The sequence below is a fragment of the Salvelinus namaycush genome, unplaced genomic scaffold, assembly GCF_016432855.1.
Source record: "Salvelinus namaycush isolate Seneca unplaced genomic scaffold, SaNama_1.0 Scaffold332, whole genome shotgun sequence".
NCBI classification, from domain to species: Eukaryota; Metazoa; Chordata; class Actinopteri; order Salmoniformes; family Salmonidae; genus Salvelinus; species Salvelinus namaycush.
The window spans coordinates 164,961-183,311 of NW_024060253.1; the positions used below are offsets into that span (position 1 = coordinate 164,961).

General features: G+C 49.4%; 1 protein-coding gene across 1 annotated transcript in view; it reads left to right on the forward strand.

The window, feature by feature from the left end:
- Positions 1-3,801: 3,801 nt before the first annotated feature.
- The window catches only part of LOC120040184 (cysteine-rich secretory protein LCCL domain-containing 1-like), a gene marked incomplete at its 5' end in the record, with an annotated part of 29,690 nt that continues 15,140 nt past the window's right edge, over positions 3,802-18,351 (forward strand). The window contains 4 exons of the mRNA XM_038985432.1: positions 3,802-3,922; positions 4,581-4,784; positions 16,650-16,710; positions 17,875-17,941. Of these exons, the coding sequence (XP_038841360.1) occupies positions 3,802-3,922; positions 4,581-4,784; positions 16,650-16,710; positions 17,875-17,941 (453 nt within the window). The remainder of the gene's footprint in view (positions 3,923-4,580; positions 4,785-16,649; positions 16,711-17,874; positions 17,942-18,351) is intronic.

An 18,351-nucleotide genomic window follows, 5' to 3' on the forward strand; every position in this document is an offset into this window, starting at 1 on the left:
GTGTTAAGTGTTAAGATGTGTTAAGATGTGTTAAGAGATGTTAAGATGTGTTAAGATGTTAAGATAGTTAAGATGTGTTAAGTTAAGATGTGTTAAGATGTGTTAAGAGTGTTTAAGATAGAGTGTTAAGATGTGTTAAGATGAGTTAGATGTGTTTAAGATGAGTTAAGATGTGATTAGAGGAAGTTTAAGATGGTAAGATGAGTTAAGATGAGTTAAGATGTGTTAAGATGTCTTTAAGACGTGTTTAAGATGTGTTAAGATGGGTTAAGATGTGTTTAAGATGTGTTAAGATGAGTTAAGATGAGTTAAGATGAGTTAAGATGTGTTAAGATGAGTTTAAGATGTGTTAAGATGAGTTAAGATGAGTTAAGATGAGTTAAGATGTGTTTAAGATTTGTTAAGATTTGTTAAGATTTGTTAAGATGTGTTAAGATGTGTTAAGATGCGTTTAAGATGTGTTAAGATGTGTTAAGATGTGTTTAAGATGAGTTTAAGATGAGTTTAAGATGTGTTAAGATGTGTTTAAGATGTGTTTAAGATGTGTTAAGATGTGTTAAGATGAGTTTAAGATGTGTTAAGATGTGTTAAGATGTCTTTAAGATGTGTTAAGATGTGTTAAGATGTGTTAAGATGAGTTTAAGATGAGTTAAGATGAGTTAAGATGTGTTAAGATGTGTTAAGATGAGTTTAAGATGTGTTAAGATGTGTTTAAGATGAGTTTAAGATGAGTTAAGATGAGTTAAGATGTGTTAAGATGTGGAAAGATGTGTTAAGATGTGTTTAAGATGAGTTTAAGATGTGTTAAGATGAGTAAGATGAGTTAAAGATGAGTTAAGATGAGTTAGATGAGTGTAAGTGAGATGTTAAGATCGTGTTTAAGGAGTGTTGTAAGACGTGTTAAGATGTGTTAAGATGTTAAATTTAAGAATGTGTTAAGATTAAGATGTGTTAAGATGTTGTTAAGATGTGTAGATGTTAAGATGTGTGAGATGTGTTAAGATGTGTTAAGATGAGTTAAGATGTGTTAAGATGTGTTTAAGATGTGTTAAGATGTGTTAAGATGTGTTAAGATGTGTTAAGATGTGTTTAAGATGAGTTTAAGATGTGTTAAGATGAGTTAAGATGTGTTTAAGATGAGTTTAAGATGTATTAAGATGAGTTTAAGATGTGTTAAGATGAGTTAAGATGAGTTAAGATGTGTTAAGATGTCTTTAAGACGTGTTTAAGATGTGTTAAGATGGGTTAAGATGTGTTTAAGATGTGTTAAGATGAGTTTAAGATGTGTTAAGATGAGTTAAGATGAGTTAAGATGAGTTTAAGATTTGTTAAGATTTGTTAAGATTTGTTAAGATGTGTTAAGATGTGTTAAGATGCGTTAAGATGTGTTAAGATGTGTTAAGATGTGTTTAAGATGAGTTTAAGATGTGTTAAGATGTGTTAAGATGTGTTAAGATGTGTTTAAGATGTGTTAAGATGTGTTAAGATGAGTTAAGATGTGTTAAGATGTGTTAAGATGTGTTAAGATGGTTAGTAGATGGTTAAGATGAGTTAGATGTGTTAAGATGTAGTTAAGATGTGTTAAGATGTGTTTAAGATGAGTTAAGATGTGTTAAGATGAGTTAGATGTGTTTTAGATGTTTAAGATGTGTTAAGATGTGTTAAGATGTGTTAAGATGAGTTTAAGATGTGTTAAGATGAGTTAAGATGAGTTAAGATGAGTTAAGATGAGTTAAGATGTGTTAAGATGAGTTTAAGATGAGTTTAAGATGTGTTAAGATGTGTTTAAGATGTGTTAAGATGAGTTTAAGATGTGTTAAGATGAGTTTAAGATGTGTTAAGATGAGTTAAGATGAGTTAAGATGTGTTTAAGATGAGTTTAAGATGAGTTTAAGATGTGTTAAGATGAGTTTAAGATGTGTTAAGATGTGTTAAGATGTGTTAAGATGTGTTAAGATGTGTTAAGATGTCTTTAAGATGTGTTTAAGATGTGTTAAGATGAGTTAAGATGAGTTAGGATGTGTTAAGATGTGTTAAGATGTGTTAAGATGAGTAAGATGTGTTAAGATGTGTTAAGATGAGTTTAAGATGAGTTTAAGATGTGTTAAGATGTGTTAAGATGAGTTTAAGATGTGTTTAAGATGTGTTAAGATGAGTTTAAGATGAGTTTAAGATGTGTTAAGATGTGTTAAGATGAGTTTAAGATGTGTTAAGATGAGTTAAGATGAGTTAAGATGATGTTAAGATGAGTTAAGATGTGTTTAGATGTGTTAAGATGAGTTTAAGATGTGTTAGATGAGTTAGTGAGTTAAGATGTGTTAAGATGAGTTAAGAGTTAGAGTTTAAGATGTGTTAAGATGAGTTAAGATGAGTTAAGATGTGTTTAAGATGAGTTTAAGATGTGTTAAGATGGTTTAGATGGTAGATGAGTTAGATGTGTAAGATGTTTTAAGAGGTTAAGATGTGTTTAAGATGTGTTAAGATGGGTTAAGATGTGTTTAAGATGTGTTAAGATGAGTTAAGATGAGTTAAGATGAGTTAAGATGTGTTAAGATGTGTTTAAGATGTGTTTAAGATGAGTTTAAGATGTGTTAAGATGAGTTAAGATGAGTTAAGATGAGTTAAGATGTGTTAAGATGTGTTAAGATGAGTTTAAGATGTGTTAAGATGTGTTAAGATGAGTTTAAGATGAGTTTAAGATGTGTTAAGATGTGTTAAGATGAGTTAAGATGAGTTTAAGATGAGTTAAGATGAGTTAAGATGTGTTAAGATGTGTTAAGATGTGTTAAGTTGAGTTTAAGATGTGTTAAGATGTGTTTAAGATGAGTTTAAGATGAGTTTAAGATGTGTTAAGATGAGTTAAGATGAGTTAAGATGTATTTAAGATGTGTTAAGATGTGTTTAAGATGAGTTTAAGACGTGTTAAGATGTGTTAAGATGTGTTAAGATGAGTTAAGATGAGTTAAGATGAGTTTAAGATTAGATGTGTTAAGATGTGCTTAAGATGTGTTAGTGTTAAGATGAGTTAAGATGTGTTAAGATGTGTTAAGATGAGTTTAAGAGTGTTAAGATGTTTAAATGTGTTAAGATGTGTTAAGATGAGTTAAGATGAGTTTAAGAGAGTTTAAGATGATGTGTTAGAGATGAGTTTAAGATGTGTTAAGATGTGTTAAGATGTGTTTAGAGAGAAGTTTTAGATGAGTGTTAAGATGTGTTAAGATGTGTAAGATGTGTTAAGATGTGTTAAGAGATACTCTCTACTCATTGGGTTAGTTAGGGGTTACACCTGACTCGTTGGGTTAGTTAGGGGTTACACCTGACTCGATGGGTTAGTTAGGGGTTACTCTCTACTCATTGGGTTAGAGGTTACTCACTACTCATTGGGTTAGGGGTTACTCCCTACTCATTGGGTTAGAGGTTACTCCCTACTCATTCAGACAGGGTTAGAGGTTACTCACTACTCATTGGGTTAGGGGTTACTCCCTACTCATTGGGTTAGAGGTTACTCCCTACTCATTCAGACAGGGTTAGAGGTTACTCCCTACTCATTCAGACAGGGTTAGAGGTTACTCCCTACTCATTCAGACAGGGTTAGAGGTTACTCCCTACTCATTCAGACAGGGTTAGAGGTTACTCCCTACTCATTGGGTTAGGGGTTACTCCCTACTCATTCAGTAGAAGAGAGGAGAAGAGGAGAGGATAGGAGTGGAGATGAGAGGTGAGGGAAGGGAAGGGGAGAGGAGAGGAGATGAGTAAAGAAAGACTCAACAGACTTGTCTCCTATGTCCTACTAACCCTTGACCTCTGACCTGTCACCTCAGGGGGAACTGGTGGGGTCATGCACCCTACAAACATGGCACCCCCTGCTCTGCCTGCCCCCCCAGCTACGGAGGACGATGCAAGGACAACCTCTGCTACAAAGGTGTGTGTGTGGTGTTGGTTTGTGTATGTGGTTAGGTGTGTGTGTGGTTAGGTGTGTATGTGGTTAGGTGTGTGTGTGGCGTCGGGGTGTGTGGCGTCGGGGTGTGTGTGGCGTCGGGGTGTGTGGCGTCGGGGTGTGTGTGGCATCGGGGTGTGTGTGGCATCGGGGTGTGTGTGGCGTCGGGGTGTGTGTGGCATCGGGGTGTGTGTGGCATCGGGGTGTGTGTGGCATCGGGGTGTGTGTGGCATCGGGGTGTGTGTGGCATCGGGGTGTGTGGCGTCGGGGTGTGTGTGGCATCGGGGTGTGTGTGGTTAGGTGTGTGTGTGGCGTCGGGGTGTGTGTGGCATCGGGGTGTGTGGGCTTTGGAACACACTAATAACTATCTCATGTTTACACAAAACACTGTATTTTTTTTCTGTCCAGTTCAGGATGATTCCCAAATGGCAACTTATTCCCTTTATAGTACACTTCTTTTAACCAGAGCCCTAAGGGCCATGGTCTCCCTCGTCAAAAGGAGTGCCCTAGATGGGGAATAGAGGTGTAATTTGGGACACAGCCTCAGTATCAGAGCTAAAGAAACGTTTCAAAGTGTAAAGCTGAAACTGAAATGTGTATTACTCCTCTCTCTCTCTCTCTCTCTCTTTCTCTCTCTCACCAGACAAAGTTACAGAGTCGCAGAGATCTCAGGAGGAAACCGAGGAAAACAATTATATCGAACCAGAGGCCCCGCGGAGCCCCCAGAAGCCACGCCCAAGGGCCCCCCAGCCAAAGCCCCCCCCTCTGGCTAAGACCCCCGCACCCCCCTCCAACCCCCCACCAGAGGAGCAGGAGAGGAACGAGGTGGTCAATACACAGCAGATGTGTAAGATGCCATTCAACTGGTTATTATGGATTCAGTTGAAATGGGGGGGTACAGGTTCTGGGTTTTTGGGGTGGTGTGGAGGGTTGGAGGAGGAGTGCAGGGGAAGGGAGGGTTGGAGGAGGGGTTTGGAGGGGTAGGGAGGGTTGGAGGAGGGCTGAAGGGGAAGGGAGGGTGGGAGAAGGGGTGCAGGGGAAGGGAGGGTTGGAGGAGGGGTGCAGGGGAAGGGAGGGTTAGAGGAGGGGTTTGCAGGGGTAGGGAGTGTGGGAGGAGGGGTGCAGGGGAAGGGAGGGTTGGAGGAGGTGTGCAGGGGTAGGGAGGGTTAGAGGAGGGGTGCAGGGGAAGGGAGGGTGGGAGGAGGGGTGCAGGGGTAGGGAGGGTGGGAGAAGGGGTGCAGGGGTAGGGAGGGTTGGATGAGGGCTGAAGGGGAAGGGAGGGTGGGAGAAGGGGTGCAGGGGTAGGGAGGGTTGGAGGAGGGCTGAAGGGGAAGGGAGGGTGGGAGAAGGGGTGCAGGGGAAGGGAGGGTGGGAGAAGGGGTGCAGGGGTAGGGAGGGTTGGAGGAGGGCTGAAGGGGAAGGGAGGGTGGGAGAAGGGGTGCAGGGGAAGGGAGGGTGGGAGAAGGGGTGCAGGGGTAGGGAGGGTTGGAGGAGGGCTGAAGGGGAAGGGAGGGTGGGAGGAGGGGTGCAGGGGTAGGGAGGGTCGTAGGAGGGGTGCAGGGGTAGGGAGATTGGGAGGAGGGGTGCAGGGGAAGGGAGGGTGGGAGGAGGGTTGCAGGGGTAGGGAGATTGGGAGGAGGGGTGCAGGGGGAGGGAGGGTGGGAGGAGGGGTGCAGGGGAAGGGAGATTGGGAGGAGGGGTGCAGGGGGAGGGAGGGTCGTAGGAGGGGTGCAGGGGAAGGGAGATTGGGAGGAGGGGTGCAGGGGTAGGGAGGGTGGGAGGAGGGGTGCAGGGGTAGGTAGGGTGGGAGAAGGCCTGAAGGGGTAGGGAGGGTTGGAGAAGGGCTGCAGGGGTTTTTGACCTGAAATTCTGTCATCATCTGACGATATACTCCTGAAGACTAAACCCACTACGAGTTGGATTTCAAACCGAGCCTATGGAACTGTGCGACGGAGACACAGGCGAGGCGAGCCTGGACTCCACAACCCTCTGCCAGGCCTTTTCCTCTCCAATGTGCGATCACTCACCAACGAAACCGACAAGCTACAACTTGTGTTATGTCTGCTTTCTATTTTACGGAGTCACGGTTAAATGCCTCTATTCCCAATGCCGTTGTGGATCAACCCGGCTTCCAGCTGTACTGGGCTGATGGTGTCCCGGCTGTACTGGGCTGATGGTGTCCCAGCTTCCAGCTGTACTGGGCTGATGGTGTCCCGGCTGTACTGGGCTGATGGTGTCCCAGCTTCCAGCTGTACTGGGCTGATGGTGTTCCGGCTATACTGGGCTGATGGTGTCCCGGCTATACTGGGCTGATGGTGTCCCGGCTGTACTGGGCTGATGGTGTCCCGGCTGTACTGGGCTGATGGTGTCCCGGCTATACTGGGCTGATGGTGTCCCGGCTGTACTGGGCTGATGGTGTCCCGGCTGTACTGGGCTGATGGTGTCCCAGCTGTACTGGGCTGATGGTGTCCCGGCTGTACTGGGCTGATGGTGTTCCGGCTATACTGGGCTGATGGTGTCCCGGCTGTACTGGGCTGATGGTGTCCCGGCTGTACTGGGCTGATGGTGATCCGGCTTCCAGCTATACTGGGCTGATGGTGTTCCGGCTATACTGGGCTGATGGTGTCCCGGCTGTACTGGGCTGATGGTGTCCCGGCTGTACTGGGCTGATGGTGTCCCAGCTGTACTGGGCTGATGGTGTTCCGGCTATACTGGGCTGATGGTGTCCCGGCTGTACTGGGCTGATGGTGTCCCGGCTGTACTGGGCTGATGGTGATCCGGCTTCCAGCTATACTGGGCTGATGGTGTCCCAGCTTCCAGCTGTACTGGGCTGATGGTGATCCGGCTTCCAGCTATACTGGGCTGATGGTGTCCCAGCTTCCAGCTATACTGGGCTGATGGTGTCCCAGCTTCCAGCTGTACTGGGCTGATGGTGTCCCAGCTTCCAGCTATACTGGGCTGATGGTGTCCCAGCTTCCAGCTGTACTGGGATGATGGTGTTCCAGCTATACTGGGCTGATGGTGTCCCAGCTTCCAGCTATACTGGGCTGATGGTGTCCCAGCTTCCAGCTGTACTGGGCTGATGGTGTCCCAGCTTCCAGCTGTACTGGGCTGATGGTGTCCCAGCTTCCAGCTATACTGGGCTGATGGTGTCCCAGCTTCCAGCTGTACTGGGATGATGGTGTTCCAGCTATACTGGGCTGATGGTGTCCCAGCTTCCAGCTGTACTAGGCTGATGGTGTCCCAGCTTCCAGCTGTACTGGGCTGATGGTGTCCCGGCTTCCAGCTGTACTGGGCTGATGGTGTCCCAGCTTCCAGCTGTACTGGGCTGATGGTGTCCCGGCTTCCAGCTGTACTGGGCTGATGGTGTCCCGGCTTCCAGCTGTACTGGGCTGATGGTGTCCCAGCTTCCAGCTGTACTAGGCTGATGGTGTCCCGGCTTCCAGCTGTACTGGGCTGATGGTGTCCCAGCTTCCAGCTGTACTGGGCTGATGGTGTCCCGGCTTCCAGCTGTACTAGGCTGATGGTGTCCCAGCTTCCAGCTGTACTAGGCTGATGGTGTCCCAGCTGTACTGGGCTGATGGTGTCTCCGCTTCCAGCTATACTGGGCTGATGGTGTCCCGGCTTCCAGCTGTACTGGGCTGATGGTGTCCCAGCTGTACTGGGCTGATGGTGTCCCAGCTGTACTGGGCTGATGGTGTCCCGGCTGTACTGGGCTGATGGTGTCCCGGCTGTACTGGGCTGATGGTGTCCCGGCTGTACTGGGCTGATGGTGTCCCGGCTTCCAGCTGTACTGGGCTGATGGTGTCCCGGCTGTACTGGGCTGATGGTGTCCCGGCTTCCAGCTGTACTGGGCTGATGGTGTCCCAGCTTCCAGCTGTACTGGGCTGATGGTGTCCCAGCTGTACTGGGCTGATGGTGTCCCAGCTTCCAGCTGTACTGGGCTGATGGTGTCCCGGCTTCCAGCTGTACTGGGCTGATGGTGTCCCGGCTTCCAGCTGTACTGGGCTGATGGTGTCCCAGCTTCCAGCTATACTGGGCTGATGGTGTCCCGGCTGTACTGGGCTGATGGTGTCCCGGCTGTACTGGGCTGATGGTGTCCCGGCTTCCAGCTGTACTGGGCTGATGGTGTCCCAGCTTCCAGCTGTACTGGGCTGATGGTGTCCCGGCTTCCAGCTGTACTGGGCTGATGGTGTCCCGGCTTCCAGCTGTACTGGGCTGATGGTGTCCCGGCTGTACTGGGCTGATGGTGTCCCGGCTGTACTGGGCTGATGGTGTCCCGGCTTCCAGCTGTACTGGGCTGATGGTGTCCCGGCTTCCAGCTGTACTGGGCTGATGGTGTCCCGGCTTCCAGCTGTACTGGGCTGATGGTGTCCCAGCTTCCAGCTGTACTGGGCTGATGGTGTCCCAGCTTCCAGCTGTACTGGGCTGATGGTGTCCCGGCTTCCAGCTGTACTGGGCTGATGGTGTCCCGGCTTCCAGCTGTACTGGGCTGATGGTGTCCCAGCTTCCAGCTGTACTGGGCTGATGGTGTCCCGGCTTCCAGCTGTACTGGGCTGATGGTGTCCCAGCTTCCAGCTGTACTGGGCTGATGGTGTCCCGGCTTCCAGCTGTACTGGGCTGATGGTGTCCCAGCTTCCAGCTGTACTGGGCTGATGGTGTCCCGGCTTCCAGCTGTACTGGGCTGATGGTGTCCCAGCTTCCAGCTGTACTGGGCTGATGGTGTCCTGGCTTCCAGCTGTACTGGGCTGATGGTGTCCTGGCTTCCAGCTGTACTGGGCTGATGGTGTCCCGGCTTCCAGCTGTACTGGGCTGATGGTGTCCCGGCTTCCAACTGTACTGGGCTGATGGTGTCCCGGCTTCCAGCTGTACTGGGCTGATGGTGTCCCGGCTTCCAGCTGTACTGGGCTGATGGTGTCCCGGCTGTACTGGGCTGATGGTGTCCCAGCTGTACTGGGCTGATGGTGTCCCGGCTGTACTGGGCTGATGGTGTCCCAGCTGTACTGGGCTGATGGTGTCCCGGCTTCCAGCTGTACTGGGCTGATGGTGTCCCAGCTTCCAGCTGTACTGGGCTGATGGTGTCCCAGCTTCCAGCTGTACTGGGCTGATGGTGTCCCGGCTTCCAGCTGTACTGGGCTGATGGTGTCCCGGCTTCCAGCTGTACTGGGCTGATGGTGTCCCAGCTTCCAGCTGTACTGGGCTGATGGTGTCCCGGCTTCCAGCTGTACTGGGCTGATGGTGTCCTGGCTTCCAGCTGTACTGGGCTGATGGTGTCCCGGCTTCCAGCTGTACTGGGCTGATGGTGTCCCGGCTTCCAACTGTACTGGGCTGATGGTGTCCCGGCTTCCAGCTGTACTGGGCTGATGGTGTCCCGGCTTCCAGCTGTACTGGGCTGATGGTGTCCCGGCTGTACTGGGCTGATGGTGTCCCAGCTGTACTGGGCTGATGGTGTCCCGGCTGTACTGGGCTGATGGTGTCCCAGCTGTACTGGGCTGATGGTGTCCCGGCTTCCAGCTGTACTGGGCTGATGGTGTCCCAGCTTCCAGCTGTACTGGGCTGATGGTGTCCCAGCTTCCAGCTGTACTGGGCTGATGGTGTCCCGGCTTCCAGCTGTACTGGGCTGATGGTGTCCCAGCTTCCAGCTGTACTGGGCTGATGGTGTCCCGGCTTCCAGCTGTACTGGGCTGATGGTGTCCCGGCTTCCAGCTGTACTGGGCTGATGGTGTCCCGGCTTCCAGCTGTACTGGGCTGATGGTGTCCCGGCTTCCAGCTGTACTGGGCTGATGGTGTCCCGGCTTCCAGCTGTACTGGGCTGATGGTGATCCGGCTTCCAGCTGTACTGGGCTGATGGTGTCCCGGCTTCCAGCTGTACTGGGCTGATGGTGTCCCGGCTTCCAGCTGTACTGGGCTGATGGTGTCCCGGCTTCCAGCTGTACTGGGCTGATGGTGTCCCGGCTTCCAGCTGTACTGGGCTGATGGTGTCCCAGCTTCCAGCTGTACTGGGCTGATGGTGTCCCGGCTTCCAGCTGTACTGGGCTGATGGTGTCCCGGCTTCCAGCTGTACTGGGCTGATGGTGTCCCAGCTTCCAGCTGTACTGGGCTGATGGTGTCCCCGCTTCCAGCTGTACTGGGCTGATGGTGTCCCGGCTTCCAGCTGTACTGGGCTGATGGTGTCCCGGCTTCCAGCTGTACTGGGCTGATGGTGTCCCGGCTTCCAGCTGTACTGGGCTGATGGTGTCCCAGCTTCCAGCTGTACTGGGCTGATGGTGTCCCGGCTTCCAGCTGTACTGGGCTGATGGTGTCCCGGCTTCCAGCTGTACTGGGCTGATGGTGTCCCGGCTTCCAGCTGTACTGGGCTGATGGTGTCCCGGCTTCCAGCTGTACTGGGCTGATGGTGTCCCAGCTTCCAGCTGTACTGGGCTGATGGTGTCCCAGCTTCCAGCTGTACTGGGCTGATGGTGTCCCGGCTTCCAGCTGTACTGGGCTGATGGTGTCCCAGCTTCCAGCTGTACTGGGCTGATGGTGTCCCGGCTTCCAGCTGTACTGGGCTGATGGTGATCCGGCTTCCAGCTATACTGGGCTGATGGTGTCCCGGCTTCCAGCTGTACTGGGCTGATGGTGTCCCAGCTTCCAGCTGTACTGGGCTGATGGTGTCCCGGCTTCCAGCTGTACTGGGCTGATGGTGTCCCAGCTTCCAGCTGTACTGGGCTGATGGTGTCCCCGCTTCCAGCTGTACTGGGCTGATGGTGTCCCAGCTTCCAGCTGTACTGGGCTGATGGTGTCCCAGCTTCCAGCTGTACTGGGCTGATGGTGTCCCGGCTTCCAGCTGTACTGGGCTGATGGTGTCCCGGCTTCCAGCTGTACTGGGATGATGGTGTTCCAGCTATACTGGGCTGATGGTGTCCCAGCTTCCAGCTGTACTGGGCTGATGGTGTCCCAGCTTCCAGCTGTACTGGGCTGATGGTGTCCCAGCTTCCAGCTGTACTGGGCTGATGGTGTCCCAGCTTCCAGCTGTACTGGGCTGATGGTGTCCCGGCTTCCAGCTGTACTGGGCTGATGGTGTCCCAGCTTCCAGCTGTACTGGGCTGATGGTGTCCCGGCTTCCAGCTGTACTGGGCTGATGGTGTCCCGGCTTCCAGCTGTACTGGGATGATGGTGTTCCAGCTATACTGGGCTGATGGTGTCCCAGCTTCCAGCTGTACTGGGCTGATGGTGTCCCAGCTTCCAGCTGTACTGGGCTGATGGTGTCCCAGCTTCCAGCTGTACTGGGCTGATGGTGTCCCAGCTTCCAGCTGTACTGGGCTGATGGTGATCCGGCTTCCAGCTGTACTGGGCTGATGGTGTCCCGGCTTCCAGCTGTACTGGACTGATGGTGTCCCAGCCTCCAGCTGTACTGGGCTGATGGTGTCCCGGCTTCCAGCTGTACTGGGATGATGGTGTTCCAGCTATACTGGGCTGATGGTGTCCCAGCTTCCAGCTGTACTGGGCTGATGGTGTCCCAGCTTCCAGCTGTACTGGGCTGATGGTGTCCCAGCTTCCAGCTGTACTGGGCTGATGGTGATCCGGCTTCCAGCTGTACTGGGCTGATGGTGTCCCGGCTTCCAGCTGTACTGGGCTGATGGTGTCCCAGCCTCCAGCTGTACTGGGCTGATGGTGTCCCAGCTTCCAGCTGTACTGGGCTGATGGTGTCCCAGCTTCCAACTGTACTGGGCTGATGGTGTCCCGGCTTCCAGCTGTACTGGCCTGATGTTGTCCCGGCTTCCAGCTGTACTGGGCTGATGTTGTCCTGGCTTCCAGCTGTACTGGCCTGATGTTGTCCCGGCTTCCAGCTGTACTGGGCTGATGTTGTCCCGACTTCCAGCTGTACTGCAGGACACCTACACCTCCAGGACACCTACACCACCCGATGTCACAGGAAGGCCATAAAGATCATCAAGGACAACAACCACCCTAGCCACTGCCTGTTCACCCCGCTATCATCCAGAAGGCGAGGTCAGTACAGGTGCATCAAAGCAGGGACCGAGAGACTGAAAAACAGCTTCTATCTCAAGGCCATCAGACTGTTAAACAGCCACCACTAACATTTAGTGGCCGCTGCCAACATACTGACTCAACTCCAGTCACTTTAATAATGGGAATTGTTGAAAATTATGTAAAAATGTACCACTAGCCACTTTAAACAATGCCACTTAATATAATGTTTACATACCCTACATTACTCATCTCATATGTATATGTATATACTGTACTCTATATCATCTACTGCATCTTGCCATCTTTATGTAATACATGTATCACTAGCCACTTTAAACTATGCCACTTTATGTTTACATACCCTACATTACTCATCTCATATGTATATACTGTACTCTATACCATCTACTGCATCTTGCCTATGCCGTTCTGTACCATCACTCATTCATATATCTTTATGTACATATTCTTTATCCCTTTACACTTGTGTGTATAAGGTAGTAGTTGTGGAATTGTTAGGTTAGATTACTTGTTGGTTATTACTGCATTGTCAGAACTAGAAGCACAAGCATTTCGCTACACTCGCATTAACATCTGCTAACCATGTGTATGTGACAAATACAATTTGATTTGATTTTTTTTACTGTGCTGATGGTGTCCCGGCTTCCAGCTATACTGGGCTGATGTTGTCCCAGCTTCCAGCTGTACTGGGTTGATGGTGTCCCAGCTTCCAGCTGTACTAGGCTGATGGTGTCCTGGCTTCCAGCTGTACTGGGCTGATGGTGTCCCCGCTTCCAGCTGTACTGGGCTGATGGTGTCCCCGCTTCCAGCTGTACTGGGCTGATGGTGTCTCCGCTTCCAGCTGTACTGGGCTGATGGTGTCCCAGCTTCCAGCTGTACTGGGCTGATGGTGTCCCGGCTTCCAGCTGTACTGGGCTGATGGTATCCCAGCTTCCAGCTGTACTGGGCTGATGGTGTCCCGGCTTCCAGCTGTACTGGGCTGATGGGGTTCTGGAGCAGTGACCAAAGGAGGTGGTGTTTCTACCAGTGGAGGCTCCACAGAGGAGTAACGGGAGGACCTTCCTCAGTGAATTATATATATGGTTTAATAGTGAAACATTATAGTTATCCTTTTTAGATAAAACTATACTAAATATATTCACGTCACTAAATAATTTATTAAAAGTCCCTGTCCATCTTCCCTCTGAAGCTAGGACAGCAGAGTCCCTGTCCATCTTCCCCCTGAAGCTAGGACAGCAGAGTCCCTGTCCATCTTCCCTCTGAAGCTAGGACAGCAGAGTCCCTGTCCATCTTCCCCCTGAAGCTAGGACAGCAGAGTCCCTGTTCATCTTCCCTCTGAAGCTAGGACAGCAGAGTCCCTGTCCATCTTCCCCCTGAAGCTAGGACAGCAGAGTCCCTGTCCATCTTCCCCCTGAGCTAGGACAGCAGAGTCCCTGTCCATCTTCCCTCTGAAGCTAGGACAGCAGAGTCCCTGTCCATCTTCCCCCTGAAGCTAGGACAGCAGAGTCCCTGTCCATCTTCCCTCTGAAGCTAGGACAGCAGGGTCCCTGTCCATCTTCCCCCTGAAGCTAGGACAGCAGAGTCCCTGTCCATCTTCCCCCTGAAGCTAGGACAGCATAATCCCTGTCCATCTTCCCCCTGAAGCTAGGACAGCAGAGTCCCTGGCCATCTTCCCCCTGAAGCTAGGACAGCAGAGTCCCTGGCCATCTTCCCCCTGAAACTAGGACAGCAGAGTCCCTGTCCATCTTCCCCCTGAAGCTAGGACAGCAGAGTCCCTGTCCATCTTCCCCCTAAAGCTAGGACAGCAGAGTCCCTGTCCATCTTCCCCCTAAAGCTAGGACAGCAGAGTCCCTGTCCATCTTCCCCCTGAAGCTAGGACAGCAGAATCCCTGTCCATCTTCCCCCTGAAGCTAGGACAGCAGAGTCCCTGTCCATCTTCCCCCTGAAGCTAGGACAGCAGAGTCCCTGTCCATCTTCCCTCTGAAGCTAGGACAGCAGAGTCCCTGTCCATCTTCCCCCTGAAGCTAGGACAGCAGAGTCCCTGCCCATCTTCCCTCTGAAGCTAGGACAGCAGAGTCCCTGCCCATCTTCCCTCTGAAGCTAGGACAGCAGAGTCCCTGTCCATCTTCTGATAACATCTGAAACTTCTTCAAACAGTATCTTAAATAATCCTCCTCCTCACCTCGACCCCCCCCCCCCCCCAAAATGTTTTTAAGAAAATAAAAACACTAAACCAGCACTTGACCCCCCCCCACCCCTCTTTCCAACTCTGACTCTACCGACAGCTACATTATTGAGGGAAAAATGAACTTTATTTGCCTGTGATATGTGGGTGTCCCACCTTGCTGTCTTAAGACGAATGCACTAACTGTAAATCGCTCTGGACAAGAGCGTCTGCTCAATAATTAAAATGTAAAACCTACTAGGCTCATGGTTCTCACCCCCTTTCCGTAGACGTACACCGTAATTATGACAACTTCAGGAATGCTATGGTGTGACCGTTGGTATGAGGTTCTTACTGTGGAATGCAGTGGTTGGTTTTCGCCAGACATAATGGAACCCTTCGCGTCCAAAAAGACGACTCCAGTTTTCCAGGAAGCACCTGGATGATCATCAAGACTCTTAGAAAAATGTTCTATGGACAGATTAATCAAAAGTATAATTTTTGGGGGGACGACACAGGTCCCATTATGCCTGGCGAAAACCAAACACTGCATTTTACACTAAGAACCTTAAAATGGTTTTAAAAGCCACACATTTTAAGTTTTGGATTGGTTTCAGAAGTCCGGACTCTAATCCTAATTGTAGATGTTGTGGCAGGACTTGAAACGAGCAGTCCGTGCTTGAAAACCCACAAAATGTCGCAGAGATAAAGCAGTACTGCATGTGAGAATTGGCCAAAATTCCTCCACAGTGATGTGAGAGACTGATAAACAACTACAGGAAGAATTTGGTTGCAGCAATTGCAGTTAAAGTTGACACAACCAGATATTGTGTGTAAAGTGGAATTACTTTTTCACACTGGGGAATTGGGTATTGCATTCATTTGTTTAATTAAATAGATAAGATACATTGTTTTTGTTATTATTTGTAAACTCCGGTTCACTTTATCGAATATTAGGTTTTGGGTGAAGATCTGCTAAGATTCAATATAAAAAATATGCAGAAATATAGGAAATCGGAAAGGGGGCAAACACTTTTTTACGGGCATTGTATTCCTACTGATACTGCAAATGTATATCAACCGTATTCCCACTGTATATCAACCGTATTCCCACTGTATATCAACTGTATTCCCACTGTATATCAACCGTATTCCCACTGTATATCAACCGTATTCCCACTGTATATCAACCGTATACCCACTGTATATTAACCGTATTCCCACTGTATATTAACCGTATTCCCACTGTATATCAACTGTATTCCCACTGTATATCAACCGTATACCCACTGTATATCAACCGTATACCTTAATCCAAAACCTTATCCATTCTTGTCAATCAATCAATCTAATTTATTTATAAAGCCCTTCTTATATCAGCTGATGTCACAAAGTGCTGTACAGAAACCCAGCCTAAAACCCCAAACAGCAAAGCAATGCAGGTGTAGAAGCACGTAAACATTCCCGGTAGCTAGCTAGATGGAGTTTGCGGAGGATATGTCAATGAGTGGTTTGCATGCGCCAAGACGTTAGCATTACAAGCTTACAACCACTGACTAGCTGTGGCAAAAATGTGCCTAGCTATCTGCGTCTGCATTGTGTCTACCTATGTCATGTTTCAGAGGGGATTCTTTTCAAGCCCTGCCTACCTAAACTTGTGATTTGTTGGGAAAGAGCACCCTCCCTTAATTAGCCAAGAAATTCCAACGTGATTCCCATACCTAGAACTGGGTTTTCCGAGACTACCTAGACACTAATCTTGGTTCAGTAGCATTTTCCCCCCAATAGTTAAGGTTAGGATTGGGGGAGGTGAAGCTGATCCTAGATCTGTACCTAGAAAAACTTAATCTCAGAGCATAGCAATGCCTCACTAGCCTACATGTTGTCTCCTGTAGTCCTGGTTAACACAAAGACAGGCAGATGAAAGCATTGTGTGTGTTCTGTGTGCTACAGATGTGAATAGCTAGTTAGCTTGACAGGTCTGTGTGCTACAGATGTGAATAGCTAGTTAGCTTGACAGCTACGTGTGCTACAGATGTGAATAGCTAGTTAGCTTGACAGTTACATGTGCTACAGATGTGAATAGCTAGTTAGCTTGACAGCTGTGTGCTACAGATGTGAATAGCTAGTTAGCTCGACAGCTGTGTGCTACAGATATGAATAGCTATTTAGCTTGACAGTTCAGTGTGTGTTGTGTGCTACAGATGTGAATAGCTAGTTAGCTCGACAGCTGTGGGCTACAGATGTGAATAGCTATTTAGCTTGACAGTTCAGTGTGTGTTGTGTGCTACAGATGTGAATAGCTAGTTAGTTTGACAGGTCTGTGTGCTACAGATGTGAATAGCTAGTTAGCTCGACAGCTGTGTGCTACAGATGTGAATAGCTATTTAGCTTGACAGTTCAGTGTGTGTTGTGTGCTACAGATGTGAAGAGCTAGTTAGCTTGACAGCTACGTGTGCTACAGATGTGAATAGCTAGTTAGCTTGACAGTTACATGTGCTACAGATGTGAATAGCTAGTTAGCTTGACAGCTCTGTGTGCTCTGTGTTGCAGCTCAGCTTGTGACCTGTGACACTAAGCTACGAGATCAGTGCAAAGGAACCACGTGCAACAGGTACAGGAAAAAACAACCACACACACACACGAACACACACACACACACACACACACACACACACACACACACACACACACACACACACACACACACACACACACACACACACACACACACACACACACACACACACACACACACGTCTCAAGTCAGCCGTCCCTGTCTATATTACCACTGATAAATAAAGATCCTTTCAGTGGTTGAGGAGCTCCCCATCCAACTCCTTCACAGAGAACACAATGTCTCCCTGATAGACTGGCCTCCTTCATAGAGGACACAATGTCTCCCTGATAGACTGGCCCCCTTCATAGAGGACACAATGTCTCCCTGATAGACTGGCCCCCTTCATAGAGGACACAATGCCTCCCTGATAGACTGGCCCCCTTCATAGAGGACACAATGCCTCCCTGATAGACTGGTCCCTTCATAGAGGACACAATGCCTCCCTGATAGACTGGCCCCCTTCACAGAGGACACAATGCCTCCCTGATAGACTGGTCCCCTTCACAGAGGACACAATGCCTCCCTGATAGACTGGCCCCCTTCACAGAGAACACAATGCCTCCCTGATAGACTGGTCCACTTCACAGAGGACACAATGTCTCCCTGATAGACTGGCCCCCTTCATAGAGGACACAATGCCTCCCTGATAGACTGGCCCCCTTTCACAGAGCACGCAATGCCTCCCTGATAGACTGGCCCCTTCACAGAGAACACAATGTCTCCCTGGTAGACTGGTCCCCTTCACAGAGAACACAATGCCTCCCTGGTAGACTGGTCCCCTTCACAGAGAACGCAATGCCTCCCTGATAGACTGGTCCCCTTCACAGAGAACACAATGTCTCCCTGGTAGACTGGTCCCCTTCACAGAGGACACAATGTCTCCCTGGTAGACTGGTTCCCTTCACAGAGAACACAATGTCTCTGTGACATATATAGGGAAGGGAAGTGATGGAGTCCAGGTGAGTATGATGACGTGCTGGTGACAGGTGTGAGCCTTAACGAGCAGCCTGGTGACCTAGAGGTCAGAGAGGGAGCACACGTGACAATTGGAAGTACACAGAAATTCAAATTCAATCATTTTCAGATACTTCTCAATAAACCAAAAATGGGCTTAAATTGAAATTGATCCCAACCCTAAATCATCTATGTTCTCCCAAGGTACGAGTGTCCTGCCGGCTGTCTAGAGACCACAGGGAAGGTGGTTGGGACAGTACACTATGAGATGGTGATTACACTATTATACGTTATCAAGATGTGTCTCAAATTACACCCTATAGGGGCCCTGGTCTAAAGTAGTGCACTATGGACCCTGGTCTATAGTAGTACACTAGGGGCCCTGGTCTATAGTAGTACACTATGGGCCCTGGTCTAAAGTAGTACACTATGGGCCCTGGTCTAAAGTAGTGCACTATGGGCCCTGGTCTAAAGTAGTGCATTATGGGCCCTGGTCTAAAGTAGTGCACTATGGGCCCTGGTCTAAAGTAGTGCACTATGGGCCCTGGTCTATAGTAGTACACTAGGGGCCCTGGTCTAAAGTAGTACACTATGGGCCCTGGTCTAAAGTAGTACACTATGGGCCCTGGTCTATAGTAGTACACTATGGGCCCTGGTCTAAAGTAGTGCACTATGGGCCCT